Here is a 17,696-nt window from a genome sequence, read left to right as displayed (position 1 = left end):
AGCTTATAGATTGATTCTCAGAAGAGTTTCTATTCTTCTATCAAATCTATTATCAGATTCTTCTCACAGTGAGAAGAAAGCTCAGCTATCTTTACTGAGCTAAATATCTCTGTAAGATCTTGATATTTCTCTGATATCTCAAGCTTAGTTTTCATAACTGTAAGATTCTCAGATACTTGAAAAGTCATTATATAGATAGACTTATCTTCTCTAATTAACTCTGCAGTATTAACTAATTCTATCTTTATAAGTGAGTCTGTCAACACTGATCAGAAGTATAAACCTGACTCATGAACAGCTATATATGAATTGTGTCTTTGAAGTCATGCAAGTCTTAATTACATATTATCTGTGATATCTGTAATAATCACAGTTTCTACAAATTTTCTCCAGATTTCAGAGAGATCTTGTAATTCAAAAATAACTCTTATAAGTCTCTCAGCTCTCAGATCTGAGTTCTTATACTCTGCTTATTATAAGAGCAGATTCTCAGTTTTCATCTTTCAGCTTATTTATTTTACAAGCTTTACAGACACTACAGTGATCTGAGATTCTGAGTTTATTAATTCTTTTCATACTTACAGAGCAGCAGCATCATGATGCAGTCTCTTCTTATAAGTAAGTATTTTCATCAGAGAAGTAACAGATTCAGATATCAGTTTTAAGACTTTTAAGAAGACTGTTACTGACTCTGTCTATAACTTCTCAAATTTCTATTTTAATTTATTCAGACAGTTTGTACAGAGATTTTCTGATTTAAAATAGATAAAGCAGAGTCTCTTTTTCTTGATCTCTCTATTATATACTCTGTTTATAAGAGCTTGTAAAGATCTTTCTCTCTGCTCAGCAGTCAGATATAAATCTCTCTATATCTTATTATCTTTTTCTGACAAATCTATTCTCTGTTATTCTGACTCTCACAGAGTCAGTCAGTGATTTACTCTCTATAAGTCTGTGACTCTCACAGTGATCTGTAAGTAATGAATAAGAGTTATCAGTTTCTTCAGAGTCAAGAACTTAGAGTCTTACTCAATGAGCTTATTCTATATATCTTTATTCAGTCTCTTTATAAACATCATTATTCAGATCTTATTTCAGAGCTCTGTTTTCACAGATCTCAGTTTATATCATAATTTCATGAAGTACTGTGAGTAGTCTGTATCAGATTTTTTATCTCTTTTTCTAATATTGATGATTGCAGCTCAGATATTCTCTGTTCAGCTTGTAAAGTTTCTTAATTTATTCTCTAAAGAGGTTTTAAGAACAGATCAGTGAGATCTCTTATAATTATTCTCTAGATAATTCAGCCAGTTCTTGACTTCAGTGTAATAGAGGTCTGTCATTGCATAGATAACAGCTTCTTCATCTTTCATATCACACAGTCAGACTTGTAAGTCAATTTCAAATACAAACTTATAAAAGCTTTTATATATTATGATTTGATAAGTGATCTTAAGTGATCACAGCTTAAGAAAGTTTCTTTTCAGTTTATAAATATCTCTGAAGATTATATCTAGAGACTCAGTTCAAGAGTGTTTACAGATAGTAAGTATTTCTTATAGAAAAATAGCTTGATTCTGCAGAAGATACTTAAGAATGTTCTTCACTGAGATTGATTTATTCATGAGTTCAGAGAGTTTCTCTGTTACAGATGTAGAGAATAATGTTCTATAAGTAATTAATAAGTTCTCTGAGACTTCTTTTATAAGAGCTATTCATGATTCAGATAACTGCTTCTGAGTGTCTGCAGTAGAGTTTATAGAGATTGAAGTATATAAGTTTCTAGTTCTTTCAGTCATAATAGATAGTTACTGACTGACTGAGCTTGAAATGTAAGAATAAGTGCTTACAGATGATTATTCAGGTATTTACAGCTTGACATGATATGTACTATTAACTACTAGAAGTATTCACAGTAGAAAGATAAAATGTAGAGATTAAATATATAATAGTATTTAAGCTGAGTTATGAATAGTATTCATGAACTTCAGCCTATATAGTTGTGTGTAGCCAAGAGCCGCTAGCCCTATTAATTACACGAGAGATAGGAATAGAAGTAAAGAATTCGCGAGAAGCGGAATTTCTTACACATATCTTACATTGTCTCAATTGTCAACTGTCTAAGCTGTCAAATCACTTTCAGTGAGGGAAATCACATCTCATCTCATCTCTGAAAGAATCATTTGAGATTCTGTCAATTGATTTCATTACAGAATTACTGATAAGTGACAGCTGTGACACAATACTGACAGTCACAGATAAATTCTTAAAAGCTGTCATTCTGATCATCAGATAAGAGAAATGAGACACTCTGTGATAAGTGAAAGAGTTCTATAGAGAAGTAGTCTGTCACTGACAGCTTTCACTAATTATTATCTCAGATAGAGATCTCAAATTCACATTGCAATTTTGAAAGAGTATTTTTCAACAGATAAGAATCAAGAGCTGAATGATAACTGTCTACAATTCTCATTCAAATGATCAGAGCAAGTGAATTAATCTCACTATTAAAATCACCTTACAAGCACTTCTCATAGACAAGTATAAATTATCTTGAAGAACTCTACTCAAACAGGTGAAAAGAGCTCTGAACTCCGTAGCTGCTTACTCAGCAGTAGTCTTCTCATTTGAATTGCTTATGAGAGTCAAGCTGAGATGACTGCTGCTGAGGAATAAAGAAGCTCTAATAGATGTGACTGAATTCATTGCAGTTCATGATACTGTACAGTAAAATGCTCTAGATTTATACACTCTTGCAAAAGTTAAAATAGCAGAATTCTTCAATCACTTCCATGCTCAATCAGTCATCAAGATGAGTGACTTTGTCTTTCTTAACCTGGTTCACAAGAATGAAAAAGAATATACTGTTCAAGAATCTTTAAAGATCTCATCTCTGTGAACTGACCTGTTTAAGATTGTTATGAAAGTCTCTGATATTATCTTCTATCTACTACTTTTCTTCAAGTGATGCATGCACTCTGTTATTTCTATTATTCATTTGAAAAAAATGCTTCTACATTCTGCAGACATTAAACATTCATTCTCAGAGTCAGTTATTGTGACTAATCAGTCTCAATTTGAAATTGAAAAGATCATCAGCAAATGCACAGAGAGAGAAAAAACATATCTTCAGATCAAGTGAAGAGAATATGAAGATCTGATCTGAGAACTTCTCAATGTGATCACAGAGAATACTTCAGATCTTGTCAAAGTCTTCATAATTAAGAGGCCTCGCGGGCGATCATGTCAAGTCTAAGAGAGACAGATAAGAAAGAGAATATCATGAGTAAAAGTAACAAGAAAAAAGAGAAGAAGAAGAAAAGAAAAGAAAATTTATTATTACTATTTTTAACTACTGACTGCAGAAGAAAAAGAAAAAAGAAGAAAATAGAATAAAGAAAAGTAAAATCAGAGATCTTCTGTCTGTTATATTTACTCTAAGTCTTTTATCAATTATTCTCAAGCTCATGTTGCAGCTTCATCTTCTGTTTAGCAAGATATGCATCTCAGAATGCAATGTTCACTGATAGACTATTATTCATGAGATTACTGAAACATGCCTTACTAGACAGCTTGAAGAAATGATTGTTGTTAATAATGTCATTCACAGCTGAGATTATATTAGTAAATTTCTCAATCTTGTCTAACTTCTTCTGAGTGACCTGCACAGTGTTCAGATTATATTTATTAAGATTAGATAACTGTCTTAATATCTTCAGATTCTATGTCATACAGTTAATAGTCTGATCTCTGAAAGATAAAATTGATGACTGTTATTCACTGCTTATCTTGATATTCTCAATCACTCTGACAGAAGTTGAACTAGTATCTTCCTCACTAATTCAGATGCACTTGATAGATTTCAGAGTGACTGAACTCAAGGTCTTCTATTTCAAGAAAGTGAGTATCTTCTCAGCAGAGATAAAGATCAAATTATTTTCATCTACATTACTATCTTCAATAGTGTCATCTCTGTTCACACTCACAGTCTTCTCAAACCTCAGCATACTTCTCTTAAACAGTAGATTATCAGTGTTTCTTTCAAATCTGTACTAGCTATGATAATTTAAAAAATAGCAGACATTCTTGTTATCTCACTGACAGTTAGTATAAGTGTCATGTCTCTGCTGAGTTCAGTTATTATCTGAAGAAGTAATTATACACTCTTCAAATTATCTGTGATCTACTGTACAAGACTGACAAGATGTGAGAACTACTTCTTCACAAGTTTGAAAAATGATGATATTCTGATTAGCTGAATCTTTGAGATCAACTGTTCTTGAGATAATCAAGTCATTATTTGTCATCTATCACTGTAACTTTCATTGTGTGAGTATTCATCTCAGCTGCTTGATCAATCACTGACTGAGTAGAATAAAAAATTCACAGTTCATGAACAGTATTTTCTCACTGTGTCTCATGAGTCTTTCAATGATTGACACAGCATTTACAAGTTCTTCTACAGTCAGATTCTGCATTATTGATACACTCAGCTGAGCTGGCTTTTCATTCTTCTGAAAGTATAGATTAGTTTTGTCATTATAATACAGACAGTGTATATAAGTCATGTTTCATGATTAAGGCATCTGATCATCTTTAATAACTCTCTTTCATCTCATCTTCTCTGATATGTTATTCTCTAATGTGCTACATTGCTTCTGACTATTTCTTTATCACTGTTTATCTGCTTCAGTCAGCTTCAGTTTCTCTTCATCTTTCTTCTTATAAATGTCTTTCACTGCTGACTTCACTTTCACTTCTATCTGAGCTACTGACTTCATCTTGTCTTCAGTTGCTGTCTCCGCATTCATATCTCTGTTAGAGAACTCATACATATTTGAAGAACATGACTTCTTTAGCTCAGTGAATGATGTAATAAACTTCTGTTTAAATCTCTCTGCAGTTATATCTGAATCTTTTGAGCTTCTGTTCTCAGATTTCTTCACTAACTCATTCACAGCTTTCTAATCATGTAATCTAGCTGACTGATGATGAGATGCAATCATCTTTTTCTTACCACTTCTTGAAACTATCTTAGATATTGAAGAATAAGATTCTGACTCTTCAATTTCATTTATCTTCTCTGCAGTCTCAAGAAGAGCATTACACTCTTTCTAACTCAATAACTGAAATAACCTTTTCAACACTCTTCTTATATCACTTCTGTCAAGACAATTAATCTGATCAATCACTTCTCTCACATCTAATGTTCTGAATATCTTTCTTAAACTCATTGCTGCAAGTTCTCTAGATTTCAATAAAAATTTTTTATAATAATGAGAATGATGATGAAAAGATAATAAGAAAGAGAAAAGAAAAATAAGAAGAGAAAAGTAACTGATCACATTATATACTTATGAATTATTCACTCACATCATCTTCAGTCTTCTGACAGAAGATCTGTCTCTTTATGTAACGTGGCGGAACCGAAGCGGTGGCTAGTCGGCGGTGACATGTAGAGGTAGTTGTTTGAGAAGCTGTATGAGTGAGCTTGACTATCTTGCTTGAATAGCGAGGCTACAGAGTTATTGTGAGAATATCACAGATATAATACTTAGTATACTAAGAAGATTGTATGAGACACACAGTAACTCTCATATATATTTCAGTAGAAGAAAAAACAAATCACTGACTTCTTTCATGAGAAGCCAGCATCTAGCTGTTCTATATAGATAATGAGTGAATACTCTTCTCTCATTTCATAAGTGAGAATAGCTGGAGTGATACCTCAGCAGCATCTCATTATCAAGAAAGAGTAATCTGCTGATCTTGTATAGAAGCAGAGTTTCTCATATTCATCAATCAGATCTTTCTATGATATATTCAAATAATGTTATAGAGTGATTGAAAACTGATTTGAATGAGATGAAATCATCTGCATGAAAGTGATAAACTGTGTGAAACTGCAATAAGATCTTGACATAGCTGAGAGTATGATAATACTCTTCTCTTTAAGAGTATAGTTCTGATGCTCTCAAGATTATCAGATTAGAAATTATCTTTGTTATATAGTAACAGTTATCAACTGATTGACAGCACATGTGCTGTATATGATATAAAGAAATAGATGAGTTTTTCCACTGACTGCATAGATCTTTCTTTTCTCATCTTCATTCAAATCAAATATGTGATAAGTGAGTTCCTTATATATTAATTTGAAATGTGAAAAATATAGTTAATAAGTGACTTGCAGATCTCTCAATATATTTTATTCTATATATAAAATTCTCTGCAAAAGTGATGTGTTTTAGAGATAAAGCTAACAGTAGTGACAGGATTTTTTTGAAAAGATTCTCTCTTTTATGAAACATTTTTCTTTCTCTTTTTCTTAATTGTAATAGTGAGTGCATGAGAGTATCATTCTTGAAGAATAATAAAGAGCTTATTCTGATATTTTCTAGTGAATAAATATCTTCATGGTGTGGCAGCGGTCTTCATAACTGTCAAGAAAGTCAGGTTGAAGACAGAGACAGTGACATCAATGAGCTGCAGAAGCATTACCCTCATTATCACATTTTCTTCTTCTTCTTCTTCTTCTGCTTCTCTCACAGCCGCGGTGATAGTCACTGTGTCTTGCAGTGAGGTGTTATTCCTTCTGCCGGCTGATGTATCTGCATTCAGTTCACTCTCTGCCTCTCTCATCATCATTGCAACGCTGCCCCCTCTCTCAGTCAATATAATGACATATGACTCTAGACTGGCCGCTGAGATCATGAATTTCATATTTGATCTCATTTAGTCTGGTCTCATACATTTCTTTGATGTGAGTCTCACCAGAACCAAGTCTCAAAAAAATCTGAAAATGAATCATTTCTGAGAGAAATGGTATGAAAAATGACCAGATTTAATTTCAAGAACAGTGAAATGAGAGTAATTTTCAGAATAAACTGTGAAAGATGATCATTCTTTCAAAATCAGAATAAGACTGAGACTGAAGATTAAAATCAGTTCTATTCAGTTCATTCAGTGATTGCTTATATAATCAGAATTTGATAATAATTATTGATAATACTTATGAAACAACTAAATACATTCTTGTATAAGTTTATTCTTTACTTTCTCATAAAAACTATACTTCTCTGATATACTGTGATCAGAGGTATTAAACTGTCTGATAATTTCATATTTTATAATCATGAGTTTCTTGATTGTTTCTTCTTATAATTGTTCTCAGTGATAGTAACAAATATCTCAACTTGAGTTAAACTTTCACTTCATTCTCATCTCTGTCAATGAAATTATCAGAATATCACACACTATCAGTGTAACAGTTGAATATGTACTTCTAACAATTTTTCATAACTCTAGAATTGATTTGATATGTAAATTCATCAGATTATCTTGAAGATAGTAGTTAAATTCAGTTTTATAAGTATATAGTTTTATCTGATTTTCAGTTGTAATCAATGTATGTAAGTTCTGTTTCAAAGTTAGTATTATAGTTCTATATAATATAGAGTATTATCAAAGATCATTACTTACTAGAGAATTGTATTTCACTGTCTTCATATCTTGAACATCTGTTTATTCAAATCTCTGATAGTTGATATTATAGTAGTCTCAGACTAATTTAATATATGAGTCTCATTTCTCCTCTGTTCAATCTTAAGAAGTATAGATATTAATTTAACAGAAGAGATCTAGTAGAGCTGCTATAGTATAATACTCTGTAAAAGATTGTTCTGTTTTACTGTAGTAATATATCAGTTTATCTCTTACAGTAATAATAGCCTGTACTATAGCATTATCTCAGACTGAATTTCTTTTTGAGTGATTCAACTGCTTCTTAAGATGAGTAAAAAAACTGTTATACACTTATCAGACTGACTGCAGTATTGATATATAAGTGATTAAGACTGTCTTTATTATCTTATAAAACTGAAACAGTAAATCAATCACATATTTCAACTGAGTTCACTTCATATTAGAAAGTTTCAATATCTGAATCTTTTCTCAATCAGAGTATTGCACTCAATGATCAATTATCTGATATAATTGAAGAGTCTAAACAGTCATCTTATATATTAAACTTCATTATATTTTAATATTCTGTATTATATTCAGTGATGTGACTGATTTGTTTATTTATTGAATATTATAAAATCATTATTATTATTTAAAAGAAATACAAATTATATTAGCAATGTTTCAAATCTATAATATTTAAATTATTAGTCAATCTATTCAAAATTAACAGTAGCATTATTAAAAAGCATTATCAAAAAGCAATATTAAAAAGTATTATCAAAAAATATTATCTTTTATAAAGTGAATACAAAAGTTACTTAAGTAATCACTTTCATCTTATTCTCATCTCAAGAATCAGTCATCTTATTATTCTTTATCTCAATATTAAGATTCTTTATCAGTGTTTGTATCACAAGTTGAATTATATGAGTAATACAGAAGATATGATCTTGTTTATCATTTCAGAAATACAAAGTCAATTTTTACTTCAAGCTCTTCATTATAGTGTAGTTATTTACAGCATTGTCAGTTGTAATTGTGAGAAGACTAAGACTAATATCTTAATAGTTATTTTTAATCACAGTTATTAATATCTCTGCTATATAATTCTCAGTATGACTACTAATTAATAATTCAAATTCAATTAATATCTCTTAATAAGTTCAGTTCTTATCAATGTAATAACATGTAACTCTTATAAATGTAAGATTATTTATACTAATTTATGCATTCACTGTGAGAGATACTCTTCAATGATTCTTTAACTCTGATTCTAGATATTATATATTAACTTTGTAGTATATCTCAAGATTGAACTGAAGACAGAATTGATGTGAAATATGAAGATTTAAATTAAGTATTTAAAGAAGTGTTTAGAATTCAGAGTTTTCAATTGATTAAAGAGAAAGATTCAGAGATATATACATATAAAGTAATTATTTATAGAAGTTATCAGATAAGAGTTATGAAATCAGAGTACTGATACAGAGTTATTTTCATATAATTTTCTTCAAATTAGAAAGTTAGTGTTATTAAAAATTATTATCTGATAGAGTAACTTATTAACTCAGTAGTAATTTTCTGATTATTTTTCTTTTATTATCTGCATTCTGATAACTTCAGATATCAGAAAATTTCTTCAGAACTATGATCAGTCTATAATGAATGTTTCTGAATGAAGTTATAGTGATTGAAGTAGAGAGATGACTCTTCAGTAATTTATAATACAATCTATTAATAATTATTTCATAGTTCATCTCAATATTTATATTAAGTTTTTTATAAATTTCATGACCTGAAATCAGATATGAAGAATGAAGTGATTATTTATTATAATTGAAAGAGAGCATTTTGTGTTGAATTGTAAAGAATATAGATTTTATGATTTATAGTAATTTCTTAAAGAGTTTGTAAATCTTCAATAGAAGTGAAAGAAATGAAAGAAGTGAATTTAGAAGATATAATAATAATTTGAGAAAGATAATAATTTATTTTCAATAACTGATCACTGATGTGTGTAAGAAGAATTAATATAAGAGAAAATAATCTTGTTTCTTAGCTTAGTTATAATTTTAGTACTAACTCAGATTGAATATCATCAATGTATAAAAGTAAATAAACAATCTTGATTAATCTCTATCATATTTCTTGAAATATATTAATATTGTGAAAGAGAGTGTTACTAAATTACATTATCAGATAATATTATTAAAAATATATTAATATTATGAATATCAATGTTGAAAAAATGTTGATACTTATATATTATAGTGATTTATAAATCATGATAGTTAAATATATATATATATATATATATTATTTCTGACTTGATTACAACTTGTACAATAATTTTTAAAAACTCAAAATTAATTTCAATTATTAATAATTATGAACTTATAACTAACTAATATAAAAAGAAAAAAACTTTTTCAACTTATCATCTTTTTTCTCTTTCTCATTCTTCTTATCATTCTTTATAATTTACTTCTTATTCTTCTTCTTCTTCTTCTTCTTATCTGAGATAATAATCATCTTAAAATCTCTCTTCACTGCCTTCTCAGAGAAGAGTTCTCACTGCTTCTTCGCAGTCAGATCAACCTGCATCTTAAAATCTCACATTTTCTGATCTGCTGTCTTGAGTTTCATCTCAGTGATAAGCAGATTAGCATGCTCAGAGAGCAGAGCTGTCTTCTCAATATTCTGAATCATGAAGTGCATTCAAGACCTGAATAAGGCCTTAATTCTCTTCTTCTCTGTCAGCTTCTGCTAATCAATTAGAGAACAGAAGTATTATCAAAAATTATTATCTCTCAATAAATAAAAAACTTATCAGTTTTGACTTCTTTGTCTCTCACTTTAATACTCTCTTAATCTTCTTCTGTCATTACTTATTTACAGTAATACTCTTCTTCTCTCTCTCTCTCTTTATCTTAGTCTCAAATCATTCTCAGAACTTCTTCTGATTCTACTACTACTGCATGAGACTCTTCACTATCTTCTTCTTTAATCTCTTATAAGTAGTGTTATCTGTATTATTTTTATACTTAGTTCAGTCTAAATCTATCAGAAGTATTACTTAAAATTGTTATTATTCTACTCTCTTACAGAGTCTCTTTAAGATATTATAACATATTTTACAATCTGTCTTCTCTCACTTAAACATCTTCTTCTTCTCTTTCTTCAATCTGTGACAGTACTCACGCGTCTTGATGATCTGCAGAATCACAGAATATTTGAAGAGAAATAACATAATTAATTTCAGTGAGTATTGAAGAGAGATGAAGACAGAAGAGACAGTCAGAAATGATATGATAATAATAATAATAATAATAATAATAATAGTGATAGTGATGATGATAATAATGATGATAATAGTGATGATAGTGATGATGATAATAACAATGATAATAATAATGAAAGAGAGAGTGCATTGAAATATATTACTGACTTATCAAATATAAAGAGACTCAAAGAAAATATTAACAGCTTTCAGCAATGTACAGAAACAGCTACAGTGTTACATAGCAATATCATCTTTATTTAATATATACACTATTGATATTCTTTGTATACAGTTATTATATAATCTGTATCAGAGATACATACAGAAAAGAAAGATGTTATATCAGCTCTGATAAGAAGTCTAGATACTCAAGCAGTACAGAGTGAGAGTCTCAGAGCTTTAAGTATTGATGAATTCTATTAAGACTGAGAAGATCTCTCTTATTTATCTGTAAAAGAAGATGAAAGCATGAATCTCTGAGATGAAAAAATACCTCAGAATGACTGATCTTAAGAAGAAGTCAGTCAGTACTGTTATTGAAAGCACTGTGAAAATCAATCACTGATTGAAGAGAATCTCACTTCAGTTGAAGCAGATAACTGAGATACTTTATAAGTTAATAAGTTAACACTTTCAGTATCTTTTATACTCTTCTGTAGCATACTCTTCTGCAGTACTACAGTGCTAACTTCTCAGCAGATAAAGATATCAGTACTGAAGACTTCAATGATGAAGAATAAGTTTGATAAGAGTGTGATTATTGATGAGTAGACTCTGAGATTCTCTCTTTTCACTTTTTCAGTGAGCTGCAGCCTTATTAGAATAGCAGCAGTCTGCAGATCAATAATATTAATCTTTTTTATTAATTTTAAATATTTCTTTTCTCTAACTGCTTCAGGAATTTTACAGTTGTATAATCTCATTAAACTTCTAAAAAATTCTTTGAAAGAAGATAGAAGAAGAGTGCTATAGAGTTTATAAGATATCAGCTTATCACTGTAAGATTATCTCTAAAAAATTCTTTAAGAAAAATGAGAAGTCTTAAGCAGTATTTCTTAGACTGACCGTGTGACCATGTCTGGAACCAGAATCAAACTTTACAGTTGTCACATTGTCTAAAAGCATTACTTCTGATTATGATTTGTGTTCATTACATTGATTTCAAATCATGTTATTTCAAATATTAAAGATCTCAGATTCACTTTTCAAATAAAAATCTAGTTCTGAATAAAGAATATGTTTGAATTCTTAGTCACATTTTCATTCTGATTTCATTATTGAGAATGACATCAAATGAGATCATAAAATCACTTCTCACTTATATAATATCATAACATAGTGCTCATTTATTAAAAATTCAACAGAGAGTGTTATCAAATATTATTACTTTTCTGAACACAGATTATAATTTATATAATTTTAATTATGAAAAAAACATAAAATATAAAAAAAAACAAAAAACAAAAAACAAAACAAACATAAGAAAAAATCACATTAAAAAAAAAAGAAAAGGAAAAGAAAAAAATAAAAAATAAAAATAAAAAAAATCAAGATTGCAGAGCTGCAGCACTCTCAAAATACTCACTTCTCAGAGTCTTTACAATGTTCATTATCAATCATGTATTTCTCACAGTGAGAATAACACAGCTGTGATGAGTCATTATCTTAACATTATCTAATAAATAATCAGTATATATCTGTATAAATGTGAATAATTAGAAAACATACACTCAAAAAGTGTGGCCAGGGTGAACTCTGCTGTCACTTGAATGACATCAAGGGCAGAACACTGAAATCAATGATTCTTCTCATCAATTTCACAGACAAGATATGTAAAGATAATCTTGAGAAATATAAGATCTCTTAACTTCTGATAAAAATGAATCTCATGAAGAGACTCTATTTTCATGATATCAGAGACTGAGTATTATCAAAAAGTGTTACTTTCATGCAATACACATGCACTTACTGCAGTGATTCACTCTCTGCATATATAACTGAGAGTTGTGACTTTCTCACATCACACAGCTCTCTCTGAAATGCTGCTGTTGATTTGCAACTCACACAGTCTCTCAGTTCAGCATGCACTGTGTGTATGCAGCCCTGCATGCTGGGCCTGTATTGATCATTATAGCCTGGCATGGTACTCACTTTTCACAAGCCATGTTTTGTTTGAGAGAGAGAGGAGAAGACACAACTGTTATTTTATTAAGAGAGAAATGAATAATTAGTATTATTGAATTAATTTGATTCATCTGCATTTAAAATTTGATTAGTTTATACTCTTCAATTTGAGAATTTCTATGAGTGTTTTAATAGTTTTCATACCAGCTTGAACTTAGTGATGAGTTGAAGAAGAAGAGAAAAGAGAGAAGAAAGAAATGAGAATAACTTATCTTTATAATATGAAAACAGAGAATTGCTGTAATCATTCTTTCTAGCAACAAAGATCTGTTTTCTGCATGTATCTCTGATATAGATTATATGATAAATGCATACAAAGAATATCAATAGTGCATGCATTGAATGAAGATAATGTTGCTATGCAATACTGTAGCTGTTTCTGTACATCTCTGAAAGCTGTTAATAGTTTCTTTATCTCTTTATATTTGATAAGTTAATAATATATTCTGATGCACTCTCTCTTTCATCATCATCATCATCATTATCATTATCATCATCATTATCATCACTATCACCATCATCATCATCATTATCATTATTATTATTATATTATTGCCTGCCTTCACCCCTCTCTCAACACTTATTAAAATCAATCATGTCATCCCTCTTCAAATATTCTGCGGTCCTGCGGACCATCAAGGCGCGTGAGCGCTGTCACAGATTGAAGAGAGAGGAGAAGGAGATGTTCAAGTACAAAGAGACAGATTGTAAGACATATTATAATGCCTTGAAGAGGCTCTGTAAGAGAGTAGAATGATAATGATTTTAAGTAATACTTCTGATAGATTTTAGACTGAACTAAGTACAGAAATAATGTGAATGACATCACCTGTGAGAGATTGAAAAAGAAGATAGTAAAGAGTCTCATGCAGCAGTGATGAGACCAGAAGAAGTTCTGAGAATGATTTGAGATCAAGATGAAGAGAGAGAGAAAGAAGAAGAGTGTTACTATAAATAAGCAGCAGCAGAAGAAGACTGAGAAGATATTGAAGTGAAAGATAAAGAAGTCAAAACTGATAAGTTTTTTATTAAGAGATAACAATTTTTGATAATGCTTCTATTCTCTAATTGATTAGCAGGAGCTGACAGAGAAGAAGGGAATTGAGGTCTTATTCAGGTCTCAAATGCACTTCATAATTCAGGATATTGAGGAGACAGCTCTGCTCTCTGAGCATGTCAATCTGCTTACTGCTGATAGACTGACCGTGTGACTGTGTCTGAGACCAGGACCAGATTTTTTGATAGTTTCATTACCAATTCAACTGATTTCATTACACAGTTTTAACATTAGATAGTAGTTTCATACTGTCTCAGTGAGACTTACTGTCTACTCTTATCACATTTTTCAAATGAGACCATGATTTCCACTTCTCAATTTAAATTATTTTTATTACTTTAAATGACTTTAAATCTCATTTGAGCATTATCAAAAAGTGTTACTTTTTAAAAAATTAAAAATAGTCTAAAAAAAACCTTAAAATGTCTAAAAATAGTAACTTTATGCCAAGAATGAGACTAAATGAGACCAAATGAGACCACTTTCTCATTTTTTTCAAGTCATGGTGTGGTTCGGAAGAACGTACGACCATCGGATAATAACGCGGCCGCTTCCGAACTACTAGCATACGCGTGTAAAGGGGCCATAGCGTACGCTAATTAATTTAGTGTATGAGATTACAATATAAGAAGCTGGCGTATGCCTGTAATTGTACACTGGCTTAAGCAACCTTTGAATCACATCTGGTAGCATGTCTAAAAACCAGTGAGAAGCACAGGCTCCTCCAGAGTGTGATAATTCCATCTACAAAGTGATTCATAGTTATCATGTCAGAGTAGTCCTAGAATGTCTCAAAAGATAGTGTATGAAGAGCGGTGAGTGAAAGAGCATCTGATTGATACTGCTTCACTTGTTGGGAGAAAACTCCACGCCCAGGCGAATACCACATATGTGAACAGATGAGGTGTGAGAAAAGGAATGAGAGTGGTGAACCAGATTCAAAGAAGATCGCTCTCCACTCAAAGAAATAAAAGGAAGGGGTGGCCACCACCGGAGTCGTACAATGATAACAGAAATCATATAATGATATAGTGATATAATGATACAAGTGATATAATGATAGACATCATACAATCAATCAGAAACCACTGAAATGAATACCTCTTCTAGCTGATATGAACAACACTCTTCTCTGCTATCTGAACTGAAAGATATGCAGAACCTCTCAGAGAGTTTACTCAAAGCAGTAAGAAAAGCAGCTGAAACCACTGAACCAGAATCAAAGCTCTATACACATATGAGGATTCTAAACAAGATTGAGGCCTTGTGTACACAGTGGCAGGCCAAGGCAGAAGCCAAATAATAATTGACATTCACTGCAGATCAAGTATTCACTATGAAGAGCTTCACTGATGCAATCACTATCATTAATAAGAATAGAGAAAACCAGATCTTAGATCTGCAGCAGAAGATTGAACATTTATGCAGATAGGCAACTACACTGAATCTGAAGATCTCATCATAATTGTTCATGACCTCTTCAGAAGCATACACATCATCAGAGACCACTGTGCAGGATGAGAATTCAAGCATGAAATACATCAAGTCAGGAGATCTGTCAGAGTCATCAAGCTTCAATAGCAACTGAAAAAATGATGCTGCAATCAGCTGGCTAAGTCAGATGCAATTATATTATTGAATTGAATGTGAACTCACAGACAGACAGTCAACAGAATTTCAACAAGTCTTAAGATCTGCCGCATTTCTACATGAAAAAGTAAAGTCATTATGAATGACTGGTGAAAAGATGAATCTCACAGACTCAGAGTGATATTCATTCTTATGAATATGAAATGAGTTTTTCAAATGAATCTTGTACAACTTTGAGAAAGTGAATATACAAGATAAGTGTTACAAACACTTCACTGAGTATAGACAAGTGAATAATCTTACATCATACTTCACACACTTCAGTTTACACTATCTTGTGTTGAATGAAGAGCTTTCAACATCTTTCTGTTTACAGATCTTCATTCATGATCTTACACCTGAGTTGAGAGTGAAATGGAAATGCTTAACCTTGCAACCAGGCACAGTGGAAGAAGCATACAATATTCTCATTGTATGAGAACAAGTAAGTCAATTGTGACAGAAAATACTGCAATTGAGTATGTCTCAGTGAAGAACAAGTAATCAGACTTCTATAACACAAGTCACACACTCAGACATGATGAATCTAGATCTGAATGTCATTGCTAAAGCACTGAATCCTCTGAAAAAGAAATCCTCTGAGTAGAAATCTTGATATTATGAGTATTGAGCTTGTTTCAACTGCAGATGTCAAAATCATGGTGCAAAAGATTGCACTCAGCATACACAGTCAAAAAACTAGCAGGATCAGTGAGCTCAGAGACACTTGCTAATATTCTATGAAAAGTCTTCAAAGTGAAAGAGATGCCCGTGTTAGATGACTCTCTGAATTCTGTGAATGCAAAGAAGAAGCAGGCTTCTGACTGGGATGCAGGTGAGGAAGTGAACACTCATCTCAATGTCTTGAGGCCCGAAATGTTAATGTATAAGAGGCACTTGAGTAAGAATCAAGAGATGGCTGCAAAAGTGTTAGCAGACACAGAAGCTTCTACACAATATATTGATGATCATATGATCTGAAGATTGAAAGAGGTTTGCTGAGTGAAGAATCCTCAATGTATAAGATTATCTGATAACTGATATTTAATATTATCTGCAAGAGTAAGAGTTCTCTTGCACTTTGAAGAATGATCTTGCTATATTTGGGCGTGAGAGCTGCAGAATGTGAAATACAACCTTATTCTCAGACTTGATTGATTTCAAAGATTCAATCTGCAGATTCAATGATGTACATGCTATATACAGTTGACTGATAGGAAGAAAATGATTCATACAATCCTATCAACTAATATGAGAAGGACATTCCACGCCTCTGATATAGAAGGATTAAATCTGCTTATGCATTAATAAGCAAAGAGAACAATTCACAAGATCTCATCTGAAAGCATTCTGTATGTCATACAGGACCCGGAAGTGGAGAAAATCAAGATAAAGAATATGTGAGAGGACAAGAGTATGAAGAAGCTTCTGGAGAAGCATAGAAAGATCTTCTGAACAGATCTTTCACTGAAATTGCTGCTGGAACAAGGATTTGTACATGAGATTGACACAGAGGATGCAAAACCAGTCAATCAGAACGCGTACCTTCTGTCACAAACACATCTTGAAGAACAGAAGCATCAGATCACTGACCTTCTAGAATATGATCTCATACAATCTTCATCAAGTGTGTGAGGCTTTTCAGTCCTATTCATGAAAAAGGCGGGTGAAGAGTGACAGATGTGTATCAATTATTGAGCACTCAACAAGCTTATGATCAAGAATGAATATTCACTGCCATGAATTCAACAACAGTTGAATACAGTCAGAAATGCCTGATATCTATCAAAGATTGATCTTCTCTCAGAATACTGACAGATCTGCATAGACAAACTGTCAGTCTCATGAATCACATTTAATACACAATGAGAGAAGTTCAAATTCCTAGCAATGCTATTCAGTCTGACAAATGTGCCTGTCATCTTTCAAACAATGATGAATACAATTCTTTATAAACAGAATGAAATCTCATGCCTTGTATATCTCAATAATATTCTAGTCTTTTCAAACTCATACAATGAACATCTGAAGCATCTTGATGAAGTGCTTATAACTCTGACAGAGTATAAGCTCTAT

The 17,696-nt window shown here is 31.3% G+C and overlaps 3 protein-coding genes across 3 annotated transcripts; 2 read left to right on the top strand and 1 right to left on the bottom strand.

Moving 5' to 3' along the window:
- Nucleotides 1-6,414: 6,414 nt before the first annotated feature.
- On the bottom strand, nucleotides 6,415-6,723 carry BDCG_08343 (uncharacterized protein; the record flags this gene model as incomplete). The annotated part of the gene is made up of 1 exon (XM_045424120.1): nucleotides 6,415-6,723. One exon carries the CDS (start codon nucleotides 6,721-6,723, stop codon nucleotides 6,415-6,417), a length of 309 nt encoding a protein of 102 aa, XP_045272904.1.
- A 6,806-nt stretch (nucleotides 6,724-13,529) lies between these two features.
- On the top strand, nucleotides 13,530-13,691 carry BDCG_17774 (uncharacterized protein; the record flags this gene model as incomplete). Its single annotated transcript, XM_045426840.1, has 1 exon — nucleotides 13,530-13,691. One exon carries the CDS (start codon nucleotides 13,530-13,532, stop codon nucleotides 13,689-13,691), a length of 162 nt encoding a protein of 53 aa, XP_045282518.1.
- A 2,549-nt stretch (nucleotides 13,692-16,240) lies between these two features.
- BDCG_17773 (uncharacterized protein) lies at nucleotides 16,241-16,601 on the top strand (the record flags this gene model as incomplete). The annotated part of the gene is made up of 2 exons (XM_045426839.1): nucleotides 16,241-16,331; nucleotides 16,369-16,601. 2 exons carry the CDS (start codon nucleotides 16,241-16,243, stop codon nucleotides 16,599-16,601), a joined length of 324 nt encoding a protein of 107 aa, XP_045282517.1.
- Nucleotides 16,602-17,696: the final 1,095 nt, after the last annotated feature.

This window comes from Blastomyces dermatitidis (genome assembly GCF_000003525.1).
Source record: "Blastomyces dermatitidis ER-3 genomic scaffold supercont1.11, whole genome shotgun sequence".
Classification (NCBI taxonomy): Eukaryota; Fungi; Ascomycota; class Eurotiomycetes; order Onygenales; family Ajellomycetaceae; genus Blastomyces; species Blastomyces dermatitidis.
The sequence above is the reverse complement of the archived record's forward strand: the minus strand, read 5'-3'. Positions and strand labels throughout refer to the sequence as shown.